At 35.6% G+C, this 18,013-nt stretch overlaps 1 protein-coding gene across 5 annotated transcripts in view; it reads left to right on the top strand.

Annotated features, from left to right (window-relative positions):
• The window catches only part of PRMT8 (protein arginine methyltransferase 8), a 164,612-nt gene that overhangs the window by 6,380 nt on the left and 140,219 nt on the right, over nucleotides 1-18,013 (top strand). The window contains exons 1-2 of one of the 5 annotated variants that reach the window (XM_031939222.1): nucleotides 3,974-4,031; nucleotides 5,207-5,338. The exons of 1 other annotated variant lie outside the window; for it this stretch is intronic. Coding sequence is in view for 2 of the 4 variants with exons in the window: in XM_031939220.1 (XP_031795080.1) it covers nucleotides 11,277-11,288 (12 nt within the window). In the remaining 2 variants the exon portion in view is untranslated. Of the gene's footprint in view, nucleotides 1-3,973; nucleotides 4,032-5,206; nucleotides 5,339-11,244; nucleotides 11,607-18,013 lie in introns of those variants that run through there. 3 more of the 5 variants (XM_031939220.1, XM_031939219.1, XM_031939221.1) reach the window with 3 other exon arrangements.

The following is an 18,013-nucleotide window of genomic DNA, read 5'->3' as shown; positions in this document are numbered from 1 at the left end:
TGGTGTCACAAGTCCAGAGTTTGAATGCCAGCTATTAAGATTGTGACCTTGGCAAAGTATTTCATCTCTTTGTTTCTTTAGCTATGAAATGAAGTTGTTTGAAAACATGATCCCAAATGTTTTTTCCAGTTCTGTAATCCTATGGTCCTGTGATCCTCTTACAGAAGATGTTTGTCCTCTTGTCAAGAGCAATTTCCACATTTCAGGATAACCTACTTAACCACCAATTAAACCAAAAAGCTCTGCCTTAGTTCTTTAAAATAAATTTTTATAATATTTTCTGTTTTTAAAACACCATAGAGTCCTATGTATTCCCCCCTTTTCTCCTCCAAAAGACACGAGAAAGAGTGTTTTTGGAAAGGAAAAACAAACAAAAAAAAGTCAGCAGAACTGACATTGAAAAAGTCTGAAAGTATGGATAACACCCATGGACCTCCTGCTTTGTAGACCTTTCTTTGTAGAAAGAAATAGATTGGGGTGTCTTCTTATTTTTATTCATTTGAGTTCACTTGATCTATGTAATTTTGTTAATTTATGATTTTTCTTTGGTGTATCATTGTTTCATCTACTTATATTGTTGTAGTTTCTGTGTAGGTTGTTTTCTTGACTGTTCATTTTACTACATATCAGTTCATATGTGTATATATATCTATATCTTTCTATACTTCTATATATTCACCATATACATTATTTCTTTTTTGTTTTTGTTGTTGTATACATTAATGGTAATATTGTTCTTTTTAAATAGTATTTTTCCAAATACATGCAGAGATAGTTTTCAACATTCATCTTTGCAAAATCTTGATATACATCATTTCTTACAGCACAGTAATATTCTATCATATTCATTTATTTTGCCATTTCCTAATTGATGATTATCTACTTTGTTTTTAATTTTTAGCTATTATTAGTGTGTCTATTTTTCCACAACTTCTCTAGTACTGACTGTTGTCATTTTTGAGTAATTTTTGCTCATTTGTAAGGTACAAGGTAAAAAAACCTCAGGTTGTTTTGATGTGCATTAATCTTATTGTGAATAATTTGGAGCATTTCTTTAAATGTTGTTTTGAATATTTCTTTTGAAGTTCTTTTGAAAACTGTTTGTTCATGTACTCTGACCATTTATCAGCTAGAGGAATGGCTATAAGTCTTAATGTTTATGTATCTTAGATATCAAATTGTTGTCAGAAATTTGATACATTTTTTTTTAGTTTCAACCATTTCCTTTCTCATTCTAGATGTAGTAATGTTGATTTTGCAGAAGTTTTAGTTTCAAGTTTCCTCTTCTGCTGAAAACATACTATTATATTCCTTCAGTTACTTTAATCTTTTTAAAAATGGTTCTGTTCATACTCATTTTCTACTCACCTCTGATCACTACTTCCTGTTGGTTCTCCTTCCTCTCCTCCTCTTCATCTGATTTTGTTCATTAGTTTTTAAATTTTATTTCTGTGACATTTTCCAAAAAGGATTTCTCTTAGTCTCTTCATTATCTACCTTCTCTTTCTGATAACCCTAGACCTTTATTCTCTGTTTCATGATCCCTGTAGTTATCTGGTCTCTCTTGTTTTTCTGTATCTTTCATGCAATCAAAGCTTCCAAGATAATCATTCTAAATTCTCCCCTTTAGATAGTTTCTGTCACTGTCTTGAAGGACTTGTCCCATGGATTCTCCTTTTCCATTAGGCCTCATTTCTAGAACAATGCTACTTATTCCAGGTGTCAGGAGAACATTGCTCCATGGAAAAGCTCCATCTCTGCTACATTCCTATTTGTATAGCCCATCACTGCTCAGACCTTGACAGCTAGCTTGGCCAGTCTTTCAGAAACAAAAGGTTGCTGGAGGTAGCAACCTGGAAGTATCGGTGCTGCAAAGTTCTGAGCTGCCAAGCAAAACAGGCTCTGAACTCTCTTGTTATTTCTTCTTCTATATTTGCTTGGAAATTTCCTTCCTGTGTGCACGTTCTCTCACTCTTCCAGGTAACTGGATCCAGGGATTCCAACCCCCCTTCTTCCCCACCAAGACAAGCAGACTTATCAAGCTTCAAGTCTCCCAAGCTTCATTGAGGTCCTTCTTTCCCTCCACTGACCATCTCTCTTCACTCATGAGAGTATTCATAGTGGATTCCGTTCCCACTTCTGATATAAAGTCTCCTTTCTTCCTCCGTCTGTTTCAGTCTCTTCTCCCCATTCCCTTCTAGGGCATATTTTTTTTTTCTCTTCTCATTGCTAGCCTTTGATTTGATCTCTGCATATTATTCACTCCTCTCATTCTTCCCATTCCCTTCCCTTTTATGTACCTCCCATGTTGTAATGTAGTTCCATTCCAAAAAGTGCTGATTCACCTGAAGATAGATATTAATAGGTTTTGTACAAAATATCTTTTGTTCATCTTTTTACTGTCACTCTACCAGATTTCCTCCTTCACCTGTTTCCTTGTACATTTATAAAGAAGCTTCATACTAGTCTTTCTTTGACACCGCTCCTGTTACTGTCTTTGCCTGCTGCATTTATTCACTCCTTTTGCATTTATTCACTCCTCTTGCATTCCTCTTGTTTGAAGTATTTGACAAGTAAATAATTTCTTTAGTTCTGCTTTTCTTTCCTTTTTACTTTTAAAAAATAATTATTTTGTGCACAGCAGAGAACAAAAGAACAATTTACAATGAAGTAAAGAAAAAATGGACACTCATGAATATAATTTCTTCTACTAATGTATATATATGTATATATATATACATATATATGTATATGTATATATATATATATACATATATATGTATATGTATACACACACACACACACACACACACACTTTCTTGATCTTGTAATTTGTTACATATTTTGAATCCTCCCTGATGTTCTGCTGGGCACATGACAGTGTTCTCTTTTATTTCGTTTTTAATTCCTTTTCTGTTTTTCTTTTTTTATTCTGTTTTTTAATAAAACATATTTTAAAAATCATTCTTTAATTTACTAGATAAAATTGCCTAAAGATCTGTATTTTCTTTCTAAAAACATTTCAAACTCTTTCTTATCATTGAACATCCCTCTTTTGTTCTGTATGTCAAACTTAGATTTGCAGGATAGGTAACCCTAAGCAGAGTGCTGAGCTCCATTGCTTTTTGGAACACACTATTCCATTCCTTCCTTTTTCTTTTTCTTTTTTTTAAGTGAGTGTGTAATTGTCTTTTTCTATTTGAATGTTCTTTGTATTTGACAATCTCTTTTCCAGTGGCTTATAGAACTTGTTTCTGGATTGAATTGTTAAATTTAATTCTGTGTGTTTTGGATTTAAGTTTTCCTATTCTAGTCATTTTTTTCTGTGCAGGACATAAATTCTTTTCTCATAATACTTATTTTTCTTTTAAACTACTCAGGAATAGCATGTTGTGGTTCCATGTTTTCAAATTCTAAAGAGTTCTTTCTTTCACCAAATGTTAGATCATTTTATTTTGTGAGATTTATTCAGATATCTGAACTCACTAAATCTGAAGTCTTTTTTTGACTCCTTTTGTTGCTACTGTTTTTCCTGTTGACTTATTTATCTGTTTATGTTCAAGATTTTTGGGTTTTCTTCCTCCTGAAAATCTTTTGTATTTCCAGTTTTTTCTTTCCCTTTCCTCATTTCCATTTTTCTTATCACTTACTTTTTGAATCCTCCTTCCTTTCTGACTTTGTTTTTCTGGGGAGCTGGATCTGAAAATGTTTCATTTCCCTCCCACACAGGGCAAGTATAATTCACCAACCTAAGTCTTGCTTCAGATGACTTTTGGGTGGTCAGAACTTGCTCTAGCCAGAACCTATGTTCTTTTCTTCAGGCTTGATGCAGTGCTGCTGTCTTCCCACATGCACAGGTTTTTGACCTGGTAACTTGTCCCACTCCTTCTGTTCCTCAGTTTTCTGGTCTGGTACCAACAGTTCAGAGCCTGTTTTCCTTGGCAGTTCAGAACTTTGCAGCACCGATACTTCCAGGTTGCTACCCCCAGCAACCTTTTGTTTCTGAAAGACTGGCCAAGCTAGCTGTCAAGGTCTGAGCAAACTTGTAGTTGGGATATAACTAGCACTGGAAAGAGGGAGGGGGACTGGACTGTAGGACTAGATTTTGATGAAGACTGTTAAGTTGTTGCTGTACTAGTACTGCCTTAATGCTTGGTAGGATGGGGAGTCGGGGAGTGGTGCTGAGTGAGCTCAGGGCTAATGAGCATCAGTTCCTGTTTTTTATTTTTTAATTTTGTTTTCTTTCAATTTTCTTTTGTGTTATGATGCACTAGAATATGGAGCCAGTTGAACTTTCTTTATCTTTGGTACACAATTTCTGTTTTTGAAAGGTTTATGGAGTCATGAGGATCAGACAAAATATCCATACCTTCATTGTGTTGCTCTGCCAGAAGTGGGTCTGCCTTAGTTCTCATTTCTATCACTTCACATGCAAGGGTATAGATTGCCACTATTGGATGGAATTGTAGAATAGTTTAATTCAAGTCGCACATGGAAAAACTAAAGTTTAGAGAAGTTACATAACTTGCCTAGGGGCAGATAATTAATTAGTAGAACAGGAAATTGAACCCAGATTTTTTGATTCCTATAAATGAAGGTTTGTAGATTAATATAATTGGGATTAGAGGGACCTTAGAGTCTATCTAATCCAATCTCCTCATTTTTAGGAAAACTGACCAGAAAAGTAAAGTGGTTTGCCCTAGGACATGAAGGGAATTAATAACAGAGCTATAAATTTAATTCAGATCCCTGGATTCCAGTGTCCTTTTCCCTACATTAAGCTTTGAGCCTCTTTTTTTCCTGTTTCAACCTTAAAGGAAAAGAGGATCTCATTTGGTTATCATGTTTTCTTATAACTGATTGTCATAAATTCATCCTTGAGTCTTCAAATTTTCTTTTTCTCCCAAGCTAAGTATCTGAATTCTGCTCATCTATGTTTTTGTTTTGTTTGTCTAGTTAGGAACTAGGAAACAGTGAGGATGGATTATCCTTTTCAACATTGCCAATATTTTTGTTTATTTTATATGGGATAGGATTTTCTAGTTTACTAACTATATGATTTCCCTAATACATTGGGATTGTCTATGGAATATTGGGTGGCCTATTTGCAGATAGTTCAGATTTATCTATGTCTTGTGCAATTTAAGATGTTCAAAAGTAGCTGATAATGCATGTTAGATGATAGTACAATTATTTGAATTCACAGAATCACAGAACCTCAAGGTTAGAAGGAACTAACATATGTCTGAATATGATTCACTTCTACAATATTCAGGACAATTGTCATATAGCTTTTGTCTGAAGACCTCCAGTGAAGGGGAACGTACTACATTTTAAGGTAGTTCATTATATTTTTGTGATATTTCTAAGTATTAGAAACTTTTTACTTGCATTGAACTTAAATTTTTTTTCTCTTCATTTTCTACCCATTATTTAAAATCAGCTGAATTCTTGTATCTAAAAAGGTCAGTGCATGACATGTTGACTCTGAGGGAGGTCTCTAGCTGGGTCTCAGAGGATTTGTCTTATAGCTGTGTTGTTTAATATGATCATATTATTTAAAATGTAGGTAAAGGCACAGATGGCAAGCTTATTACACTTGAAGATAACATGAGGTTAGGAAGGATAGCTAACAAAGAAGTGTCAAATTTGCTGCCCAAGTTTACAACACTTCTAGTACCAATAAAATCAAATTAAAATGGAAAAGGGAAATGTTTAAAAAAAATAAAAATACAGTGCAACATAGATAATGTTAATGCTAATAATGTTTTCTAAGTCCATATCTAACTGTCCATTGACATCCACTAACACATTGCAAAACAGAATTAGGATCCAAGATCTTAAGAGCTCTAGCAGATCTATTATAAATCTATATTAACAAAGTCAAATTTAATAGGGTCAAATACAAAATTCTATAGTTAGGTTTAAAAATAAATTTTACAAGTAAACTTGTGGAAATACTCTAGAATACTGTTCATGGACAAAAGATTTGGTATTCTTTGTGGACTACAAGCTCAATGTGTCAACAATTTGACATGGTTGATAGAATGTATTAAGAAATGATCATTCTACTGTACTGTACAAGATCAGATCAGATTCTAAATATTTGTTTGGAATTCATATTAGGAATTACTTTAATAAGCTAGAGAATGTCCAGAAGATATTGACTAGTATTGGGGACTTTCCCATATGAGAACTGGCTAAAATAATTGGGGTGTTTCATTCTGAAGAAGAAAAAAAAGATTTTTTTTGTGTGGGAGGGCGAATGATAGCTGACTTAAATATTTGTGGGATTATTATATGGAAGAGAGATTAAGCTCATCCTTTAAAGACCTAGATAGCAGAACTAGAAAAAATGGGCAAAGATTTGAAAGAGGTAGATTTAGGTTTGATGTAAGGAAAAACATCCTAATAATTAGTTATATAAAAATGTGAAATTGGCTATCTTTGAAAGTAAAAGGTTCCTCCTCACAGTAGGTTTTCAAATGGAATCTGTCTGGCAATTTGTTACTAGCCTTATTGAACAGATCCTCCTTCAGATATAGCTTAGATTAAATGGCCTCTAAACTCACTTCTTGCTCTATTGACCTGATTCTGTGAGTCAATCATCATTGTCAAAATGTCAGAAAATTGCTAAAGATTGTGAAGGAAGGAGGCTTAGACAATTGATACTAAAATGATGATTATGAAGATAAAGACCTAGTTGGGATTCACAGAAAGAGATGCAGTTATTGTTTCCACAATGGATGAAGAGGAGCAGTGGGTATTGATTCTACAAAAATTACTTTTTTTTTGTTTTTTAGATCAGATTTTATGATTTTTTTCCTAGCTGTTTCACCAATCACTCTATGCTATGCTAAGGGTGATTTTATTGTTAGTTTGCATCAGTTTTTTTTTTCCTGGGTTAACCAAGAGCTATCTATCATTTTGATTCAGAAAGAATGCTGAGAGATGGGTGGGTAAGAAGTCTGAATTTTAGTTTCATCTACGTTATTCATTTGAACAAATTGTTTTCCTTCTCTGAAACTCACTTTTGTTGTTTTTTAATTTGAGGGTGTTGGATTAAATTCCCCTAAAACTCTAGACTGGTAATCTCATGATTCTATGATTCCTTGATCACACATATTTAAGAGTAGAGAAAATCAGCTTCATGGAGTTAGAGATTAAACAGCGAAGTGCTATGTGTGTCAATTCAGACAAGTTGCAATCATCCTTCTGAGTCTCAGTAGCTTTCTCTGTAAAATTACAGGATTGGACTAGAAGATATCTTTGTTCCTAGCCAGCTAACATTCTGTGCTTTAGATCTTATGATTCTATATAGTAGATTTTGTATTTGTGGATAAATGAAAGTTTGGTTTATTTTAAGTATCTAGGAGTAATGAAGGTAGGGGAGGGAAAGACGAGAAGAAAGCAGGGGAGAAAATATAAGGTCATAAATAAAAGAGATCTCAGAATGGCCTGCTTCTCTGTTTTGCCCCTACACTCTACTCCTGTTTTATTTTCACCCTCACTTTGTGATCATCATGACTTCTATCTTTATCAATGGCATGACCTAGTAGAATTGTGGGACTGGAAAATGCTGGTATCAGAGGCACGATATATCCCTTTCTACCAACCTCTTTTCCATTCCTTCACTAGCTCAGCATACTACCACTTAATTTGGGAAATATTCTAGGCACCAAAGCCCTAGGTCTCCTGATGTGATAGTTGGACTATTGGCCAGCCCTTACTGGGGTTATAGTCATCTTCCAAAGGGCAGGATCGGGTCTTTGAAGTCTTTTTGCTATTCTATTATCTAATTAGTAATAGAATGTTATAAACATGCAATCAACCAACCAATCAAGCATTTGTTAAGTGCCCACCAGGTGACAGGTATACCAGGGATACAAAGATGGAAATGAAAGTTTCTGCCTTTAGGAAGTTGCATTCTAATGAACAGATATAGCCTGTCCAAATAGGTATTTATGTAACAGGTACAAGGGAGACTTGAGGGGAGGTAGAGGGAGGCACTGGTAGTTGAGGGAACTAAGAAAGAATTCATGCAATAGGGGGCATTTGAACTGAATCTTGAAGAGATGGGGAGGGATTCCCAGAAGTAGAAGGGAAGGACAGACACTCTTTCAGGCTGGGGTGGGAGGAGAGGGGGGAAGAAATGGGATAGTGTCAGTCAATGCAAATACACAGAGATGGGAGTATTTGTGTGAAGAACAGCAAGACCACTACAAGTTATGTATCATAGAATGCACAGGAGGGAATAGAATACACTATTAGTACTAATGTATAATATATAAAATAAGCAGAATAAAATGCAGGCATGAACAGTTTTGAATATCAAATAGAAAAAAATTATATTTTATCCTAGAGGTAATAGGACGCCAATTAAATTTATTGATATGGTAAGATATGAACTTTAAGAAAATTACTTTGGCAGTTGTGTGAAAGGTAGATTATGATGGGTAGATGGGGAGGATGAGGGATGTAGAGGCTGCATTAACTTGGAGTGCAGATAACTGGCAAAAAAAGACCAACAGGGCTTTAGAGAGGAAGGGGCATATGAAAGAGTGAGAAACAATAAAACTGGCAATAAATTAGATATGTAGAACAAGAATGAAGAATCAAGCATGATGTGGTGGTTGGAACCTAGGCGACAAGAAGATGGTGATACCCTCAACAGATACCAAAAGGATATCAATTTCAAAAAGTCTAATAAGGTGATGGTAATATGGGGCTGGATTTCTAGAAGGAGGCTAAGACTGGATACAGGGATCTGGGAGTCATTTGCACAGAAATAAACACTGAAAGCATAATAATGATGAGATCATCAAGTGAGGTGATATAGAGGAAAAAGGGAAGAGGAACTAAGATAGTTCATGGCTATGCTGTGGATGATGAGTTATCAAAAAAGACTGACAAGGAGCAATCAGAGAGGAGAACCAGGTAGGAGTCAAAGTAGTGTCAAGAAAACCCAAAGAGGAGAAAATACCTAACAAGAGGAGACAATTAAAAAGAGAAGATAATTAAAAGTGGCAAGAAGAATGAGGATTGAGAACAGACTATTTAACTTGGCAAGTAAGACATTATTGATAACTTTGGAGAGAGCAGTTTCTATTGAATGATGATGTCAGAAGCTTGAACCAACTGCTTCAACCCATTGATTTTTATAGATAATAAAGCTGATACATAGAAAAAGCTGTGACTTTCTGAGGTAACATAGGTACAGGTAACAATCTAAGTTGCAAAAGCAGATTTTGACTTAAAAGAAAACTTTTGAGCAATCACAACTGTCCAAAAGTAGATTAGGCTTCCTTGGGCGGTCTTCAAGTCTTGATGGCCATTTGTGAGGGATGTTGTAAAACAATGGTATGTCTGATAGAAACCAATCCCCGAGGTATGCACACTGATTTAGAAAATCACGAATTAACCTTACCTATGTTGTATTGCATTTTAATGTATTTTTAAAACATTTCTCTGTTACATTTTAATTTGTTTTAGGAAGCACTGTGGAGTTTTGCTGACTGTCTGGGGTCATCAGTTATAAATTTACACCTGTGTTCCAGAGTTTCAAATTAGGTTTGGGTTAGACCATATCTTACATGTGATCCCTTACAACTCTTTGATTCCTTGATTTTACTGGAAAAGTGGGGAGTCAAAAAATTCAAATCAACACAACAAACATGCATTGTGTTTACTACACGTTAAGGCATTATAGTAAACTCTGGGGATACAAGAATAAAAAACAAAATACTCTGTACTCTGAAGGAGCTTACATTCTTGGATGCAGTAAACTATAACATATACACACTTATTATATACAAAATTACACATAAAATAATTTCAAATGGGAATGACCAATAACAATTGGAAAGAGGGCAGAGCAGTGGGAAAAGCTTCTTATTTAAGGTGAGAGATGGGAGATGTGAGAGAGAGAGGGAAGGAAAGAGAGAGGGAGGGGGGGAAAGCTTGAGTGAGATCAAGAGTGAGAGAGAGACAGACAGAGAGAGACAGAGACAGAGAGAGAGACAGAGAGAGACAAGGAGGGAGGGAAGGAGAAGGAAAGAGAAGGGAGGGAGGGAAGGAGCGAGAGAGGGAAAGAGGGCTTGCTTAATGTTTCACAGTACTCCTATCAGACAAAATTTGAATCTTCTGCTGATATGGACTTAGACAAGAAATTATGATACCCCTCAGAGTCAAATCCAGATTGAGAACAAAGTCACTGTGGCCTGTCATAGAAGCAGTTTCATTTGAGGACCCACTGAATGTTATAGAATGCTGTCACCCTGCTGCCCACTGTAGGGAATTGCCTGACAAGTCATACCAAGCAAGCAGTATGGACAGAGATTCTTGGTGATTCACGTGGTTCTATGGAGAAGTGGGTTACATATAAAGTGTGTACTTCCTTCTTCTTTGCTTAATCAAGCTTTTGATTTGGTTTAAATTTTTTAAAAAGTTGGTTTTATAAAGAGTGAATTTATATACATAGTGCGACACTGAAAAAGACATATCGGTTTTAGAATAATATGCGCTTAGTTTTGGATATAACATATAAAGTCTTTGTTAAATCCAATCAGGTGTCAAGTTGGATCACTGCTAGCTTCACCATATTTCTCATATCTGCCTCCTCCTTTCTATTAACTCATAAACCTCTGACCTTAATTCAGGTCCTTATCCCCTCTAGCCTGGATTATTGCAAGGTTGCAACCTAATTAGTGACCTTAAGTCTCTTCCTACTCCAATTCATTCTTATCAGAGTTGCCAAAGTACATGAGGCTGTGCTACTCCTCTTCACAATAAATTCCAGTGATTCCCTATTGCTTTCCTCTATGGTGTCCAAACTAGCCTTCTATTTCTCACATAGGATGCTGCATCTTCTGTCTTTGTACCTTTATCTTGGTTGTTCCTCTTCACTTCTGCTTCATAGAATTCTTCTAGCCCTTTGAGGCACAATTCAAGAATAATTTTCTACATGAAACCTTTCCACCCCACAACAAATATTAATACCTTCTCTCTCACTGCCTGGTGTTTATTTTGAAAGCATTTTTATATATATGTTACCTCCCATGAGTAAATGTAAGTTCTCAAATTGAAGATTTTTTCCCCTTATATTTGTAACTCCAAAGACTATTTTAACTGCAAAGACTGACCCAGTATTGGTACTTGGTTGATTGGTTGGTTGGTTGGTATCCTTTGTTCTTGAAGAGGACCAAAATGACATCACAATGTTAGAGTCAAAGTACAGTGCATTTGACTGTGGCTAATCAGACCAATAAGACCTTGGAATGTGCCCACAGGTAGGGCATGAATAGCCCATGTGAACATTGGGGGTAGAGATGTTTCTAATTCTGTGCATCTCATTTCTCTTTAGCTACTACAATTCTGTTTCTCTCATAGGGCACCTATTTTGATGTGCCAGTGTCTCCCATGCTTATGCAATCAGTTCCTAAAGTTGAGAACTTGAGAATACAGAGTAGGTGCTTAATAAAAGTTTGTTGATGGACTAATTGATGAGCTTCATTGTACAACTTCCTGACAATTGATCACCTGGCCTCTGTTCAAAGACTTCTAGTGCTGTAGATCTCACCACTTCCAAAGGCAACTGCTTGAGTGTAGTGAGTATGTCTGATATTTCTTTGTATCCCTCTGCTGGGTATATAGAAGACACTCAAGAAATAGTTGGTTGTTTCTTTTCATGGCAAGATTACTGCACTGGTAGTTAGGAGATATGACTTGAAATCTTGGTTCTGCCATTTATGAGATGGTAGGATATTAGGTATGACCTAGTTTCCCTGAGCCTTACTTCCCTAGTTTGTAAAGTGATGAAATAAACATAGAAAGTCTCTAAATTCCCTTCTAGCTCTCACAATTCGAAGGCAAGCTGAAAAACAGAGTAGGATTTGGCTAAACTCACACAGGAAAATTGGTGGTGGAATTGGTGACAAAATCCAGTGGTATAGTGTTTTGCCTGGATACCCACATGAAGAGAGATAGTGATGGGGATATGTTGCTGTTGTTCTGTCTTGACTGACTCTAAGCCTGTGGATCATAGCAAGCCAATGCTGTCCATGGGGTTTTCTTGACAAATATAATGGAGTGGTCTGCCATTTCCTTCTCCAGGGATTAAGTGACTTGCAATACTGTAAATATTGGAGGCTAGATTTGAATTTGCACCTTTCTGACTCCAGGCCCAGTTCTCTATCCACTAAAGCACCTAACTGCCTGTGGATATGGATACATCACACTGTTTATGTAAGGAGGCAGCTAGGGGGTTCACTAGATAAGTAATGGTCTTGTGGTCAAGAAGGCCTGAGTTAGAATCCTGACTTAGAGACTTATTAGCTTTTGTGTCACTGGGCAAGTCATTTAACTTCTGTTTACCATAGTTTTCTCATCTGTAAAATGGGAATAATAATAGCATCTACCTCACAGAGTGGTTGTGAGGAATGAGATATATTTTTAAAATGCTTTACAAATCTTAAAGCAGAACATGAAAGATGTTGTTGTGATAGTGTATGGGAGGGAATATGTAGTTCAGCCAAAAGTCAGCCTGGACTAATATGAAGGGAATAGTTCGATAAGACCCCAGGTGAGGAGCAGTAATTAGCAAGACATTAATGTTAGACTCCGATCATCTACTATATTTTTATAAGTTTATTGAAAAATTAAGACTCAGATCATCTGCTTTCTTTCCATATTCTACTGCAAAATTATTTATTGAGTTGAAGAAGACTTTAAGTTTTTTTGAGTACCATCATTCAGTGAAGAGATGGAGTAAAGCTGGCAATTGTACTCACTTGTAATATTGTTTAATTTACACATACTTAGGAAATTCAAATACATTCTCTGTTACTGCCAAGCAGTTATAATTTTAGTATACTATAGTCAATAATAGAAATTTAAACTGACACAAATTAATTTCTTAATAATTGTCTTCTCTTTACAGATATTAGCAAAGAGTTATCTTTGGCATGAAACAAACATATCTCTCATATTAATTAATTCTTCCTTCTCCAATCAAATGATTCTTTAAAATATGTGAGGATGAGAGTTATAACATAGATATGTATTGGTATTAAAATTATAAATTAATCCTTAACTTTAAGTACTATCTTAAGGAAAAATATCTTAGAAGAGGGTAGAAGGAGCTACTATTAAATTTCAGTGTTGCTAGATAACAATAGTCTAAAGTAGTGAAATTAAAGTATATGTGTATATATGGCTTTGTGGATGTGAATACACACATAAACACATGCACATATATATTTATTTATTTATGTATATAGGAATTCTTTATAGAGGTGTATCATATCTATGTTGTGTATATGTAATTATATATGTAGCATATGACTATTATTTGTAGCTCTATAGATACATATATACTCACAAGTAAATGAATATGCAGTGAAGACTCTGGACTTATTCTTTTATTATAAAGAAGGCTTCAATCTCTTCCTTAGTATTCTAGGGAATTCCAAACCTTTGAGGGTTTGATGGTATCTTTCTCTATTGGCTTTTGCCCTCATTTCAGTGTTGTTCCCCCACTGTTAATTGTCAGTGATGATTCCATTTATTCCTTTACTTCTTCATGGAGTATTTATTTCAAAGATAGAGCAAGAACAGAAATACAAGCATTTCTTCCCAATGCCTAAAAATCATCTCTGAGAAGAGTGAGCTCTGACTGAATTCAATGTCTACATAGCATTGTAGCCACCAAGCTCCTGTCCAAACTTAGCATAACGGTGGAATGAATCTGAGTTTCAGGCTGTTGGGTTGGGCCCTGAAGACTTTTTCAGAGCTTCGATGCTGAACCCTTTGCAAATAGAGGCTTACTAGATCATACTCAACTCCAGTCTCCTTTTAGAAGCAGGAAAGACTGGACATAGCAGAGGCAGAAACAACATTGGAGCTTCCTCCTCTTGGTTTTATCTTGGCTCCAGATGAGAAAGGGCTGGAGGCTCTTGGGCCACTAGGAGACCCTTAGCAGCTTCTTCTCCTTTTCCAATGCCAGCAAAACTGGAAAGAATTGAGACTGAGAGACTGATCTTGGACAGGCTAGTGCTATTTTGAAGGTTCTGCACTTCTCTTTCTATAGCTGATCAAAGAGACTCCTCTTCACCATGTAGTTAGCAAAGCCAATCCAATTGGAGAATGCTTATGCAGGCTTCTGATCTCTCAGAAATCCTTCCATAATATATCATCATGCTTTTCCAAAAGCAGACCCTGCAGCCTTTTCCATGTGAGAGAAGCTTGTCTTCCCATTTCATAATATTTGTATGTATTTATATAGACATATATTATGTTTATACACACATACACACACACTATACACACACACACACACACACACACACACACACACATATGTCCAATAGCCTTGTTTCTCTAAATGTGGCTTTTTAAAAAATTGATTGTGTGTAGAATTGGGTTTAAAACTTTTTAAAAATACGTATTTTTTCATTTCAAAAATATCCATTTTAGATTATAGCTTATATTTGGACCAAGGTGACATATGTACATTTCTATGTATTTCTCCATATCTTGATGCTTTATACTCTTACTAGTGTAGATTCAGGCACATCTTGGAGATATTGCAGGTTTGGCTCTAGATCATCAATAAAGCAAATATTTCAGTAGAGTGAGTCCCACAAATCTTTAGGTTTCCCACTGTATATAAAAGTTATCTTTACCCTATATAAACTGTGCAATAGTATTAAGTCTCAATAATGTATGTACCTTAATTAAAATACCTAATTGCTAAAATTTGCTAATCATCTTCTGAGTCTTTAGTGAGCCATTATCTTTTTGTTGTGTGGAAGGTCTTGCCTTGATGTTGAAAGCTGCTGATTGATCAGGGTGGTGATTATTGCAGGTTGGGGTGACTGTGGCAATTTCTTAAAATAAGACAATACAAGTTTGCTGCCTGGTTTTATTCTTCCTTTTATTTGGACGCTTAGAGTCTTAGAGGTTATTAGCTGGCTTAATTTCAATATTGTTGTGTCTCAGGGAATAGGGAGGTCCAAGGAGAGGGAGAGAAATGGGAAATGATTGGTCAGTGGAGCAGCCAGAACACATATAACACTGACTTATTGATTAAGTTTGCCATCTTATTTGGGTACAGTTTGTGGTCCTCCTGTTACAATAGTAACATTAAAGACCACTGATCACAGATCACTACAGAAATTATAATAATAATGAAAAAGTTTGAAGTATTTTAAGAATTACCTAACTGGGACACAGAAACATGATGTGAGCACATGCTATTGGAAAAATGGCCCAGATAGACTTGCTCATGGCAGTTTAATTATAAACCTTCAATTTGTAAAAAAACAAAACCAAACCAAACCAACCAAAACTCAAACCTCAAAACCCCACAGTATCTGTGAAGCATAATAAAGCAAAGCACAATAAAATGAACCTTATCCTAGTGCAGATTACACTTTATCCCCCAACTTTGGCATCATTGTCCATGTCTTGTCATAAATCCTCTATTGAGGATTTACCAGTGCTGCCTCTTTTTGTTTATTTGTTTTAATGATACTTTATTTTTTTCTTCAACTACATTGCAAAACCAATTTTTAACATTCATTTCTTAAAGTTTTGACTTTCAAATTCTATCTTCCCTCCTTCCAAAACAGTAAGCAATCTAATGGGTTACATATATGTAATCATGTAAAACATTTCCATGTAATTCTTTTGTTTTTTAAATATTTCATGGAGCTGTTTTTGTTACCTTTTATTCTTCTTACATGACTGGCTCACTTGCTTTTTTCATCTCAAATTTCTTCAGTGGTATCGTTTAAACCACTTCTAATCTAGAAGTCACCATTGAGCACATACCCACAGAGCATATATGTCTTGTCTGTTTCTCTGTCTGTCTGTCTGTCTGTTTTAATGTCAAGTCACTCAGTCAACTAGCATTTAAAGTCAACTAGTATTTGACTTAATACTTAATTCTTTGGTCCATATCTACTATGGACCAGGCACAGTCTTTAATCTCAAGCAACTCACAGTTTACTGGGGCAGATATAAATGCTTTCCATGCATGAATAACCAGCAAAAAAAAAAAAATACTTGGAAAAGCAAGTGTATACTATGTGTACTTGTCTGTTACTTTTGAATAGTTCATACAATTGTTTGGCCATGAAAGCTGAGGCTAGCAGGAATCAATTAAGATGCATAAAGCAGAACCAAGTTACAGTATTTTATCAGCCAGATGGATCTTAATTGTTCTTAATATACACAAATGTATATAGACTATGTAGCTGGGAAAGGCAAAAGGGTAGAGAAAAGAGGGCAGGACTTTGAATTAGGAGAGCTGGGTTTGAATCTTAGGACTGACATTAGCTATTTGATCTTGGAAAAGTCATTCAAACTTCCCGAGGCTCAGTTTTCTTGTCTGTAAAATGAAGTTAATAATACTAGTATAGTGCTTATGAAAATTATGAAATTGAACTTGAAATATTAAATTATACCTTAGTGTCAACTTACTATTAACACTACCTGCCTATCAAGATCCTTGTAAGGAAAATCTTTTGTAAACCTTAAAACCTTATGTAAATGTGAATTTGTCTATGTTCAGGACTATGGTGTTGCTCCGGGGAGAAAGCAGTAGTATCACATGAATCCCAGTTACAGATTCACCTCCTTTTTTTCTAAGTTCTGATCTGAGAAAAGATCAGTGATTGACAGCATTTTTCCTGCTCTCTTTGGAAGGATCTCTTTATCCTCCCATTTTATACTGGGGGCAAGTGGTATAGAGCCCAGCAGAGAAAGATACTCAGCATGTACTGTATAATTAAATACCAATGTATAATGTTATCAGCAAGAGATGTCTAGGTTCTATCTTTGTGAGTCAGGTAATATAACAAAGGGAAAAACATATCAAATCTGGGGTTAGAAGACCTTGCTTCAAAGACTACCATTTATCACCATGTAATTGTGGGTCAGTTACTTCAGCTTTCTTAGACTCAGCTTCCTCATCTCTAAAATGATGGGATTAGGTTAAATTAAGGGCTCTTAACCTGGGATTCATAGACTCCTATTTTTATTTTCACTAACCTCTAACTGAAATTCGATATTTCACACAATTATTTATAAAACATTATTTCGAGGTAACTATAAGCTTCACCAGACCACTTGAAGGGTCCATGATGCAAAAGGTTAAGAATGTCTGAGCTAAATAATCACCAAGGTCTCTTCCAAAGGTCATTCCTATGGTTCGATAAGAATAAAGTTTTATTCCCCCATCTGCCAATATCTCACTATGGTGACTTTAGGTCCTGTTACTTCCAAGCTTCCTCAATTGTAAAATGATAAAGTGTGGACAAGATGACTTTTTTTCTAGTAGTACATTTCAATATTCCGTATTCAATCTGGGTGTTATAATTTTTGCCCCAGTTTAAAATTATGGGATGATGGGCAAAGGATTTCTAGGCAAGATAATTGACAGAACCCTTTATTCAGGACATGGTTGGGGTTTGAGAATTTGAAAAGTAAGAATAAAAGAAAGGATTTGTGTTTCAGAATTATTGGGTTATTTCCTCTTTGTTTTCTTGATCATGCAGATGAGTCAGGTTGTGATTTGTAAAGTGCCTGGAGCAGGTTTATCTCCCAGGATACAAACCTGGGCCAGCCTGTCATCTTGCTTATTATCATTGGCAGTTATGATCAAATGAGATAATGAGTTATGATTAAATGAGATAATGTACAACATGGTACAAACCTTATGGCACCACGTAAACCCTAGCTTCTGTTGTTGTTCTTATTGTTATTGTTAGACTGTTCTTTGAGATTCTCTATCCTTGCAACCATGCAAAGGGTGCTAGCATTGGAGATGAGTTGGGGCAATGGCTCAGAGGGAAGAGGGGCCAGCTGGCTATAAGGTTTTCTTTTAAAAAAGTGACATGAGCAGTAATGATCATGTTGAAGAGGGAAAAACAGCAGAAATAAGGGATGGTGTGGTGCAATGGACACTGAACACAAGGTTTGGGATTTGAGGACTGAGTTTGAAATAAAGCTA

Source organism: Sarcophilus harrisii, chromosome 5 (assembly GCF_902635505.1).
Source record: "Sarcophilus harrisii chromosome 5, mSarHar1.11, whole genome shotgun sequence".
NCBI classification, from domain to species: Eukaryota; Metazoa; Chordata; class Mammalia; order Dasyuromorphia; family Dasyuridae; genus Sarcophilus; species Sarcophilus harrisii.
The sequence above is the reverse complement of the archived record's forward strand: the minus strand, read 5'-3'. Positions and strand labels throughout refer to the sequence as shown.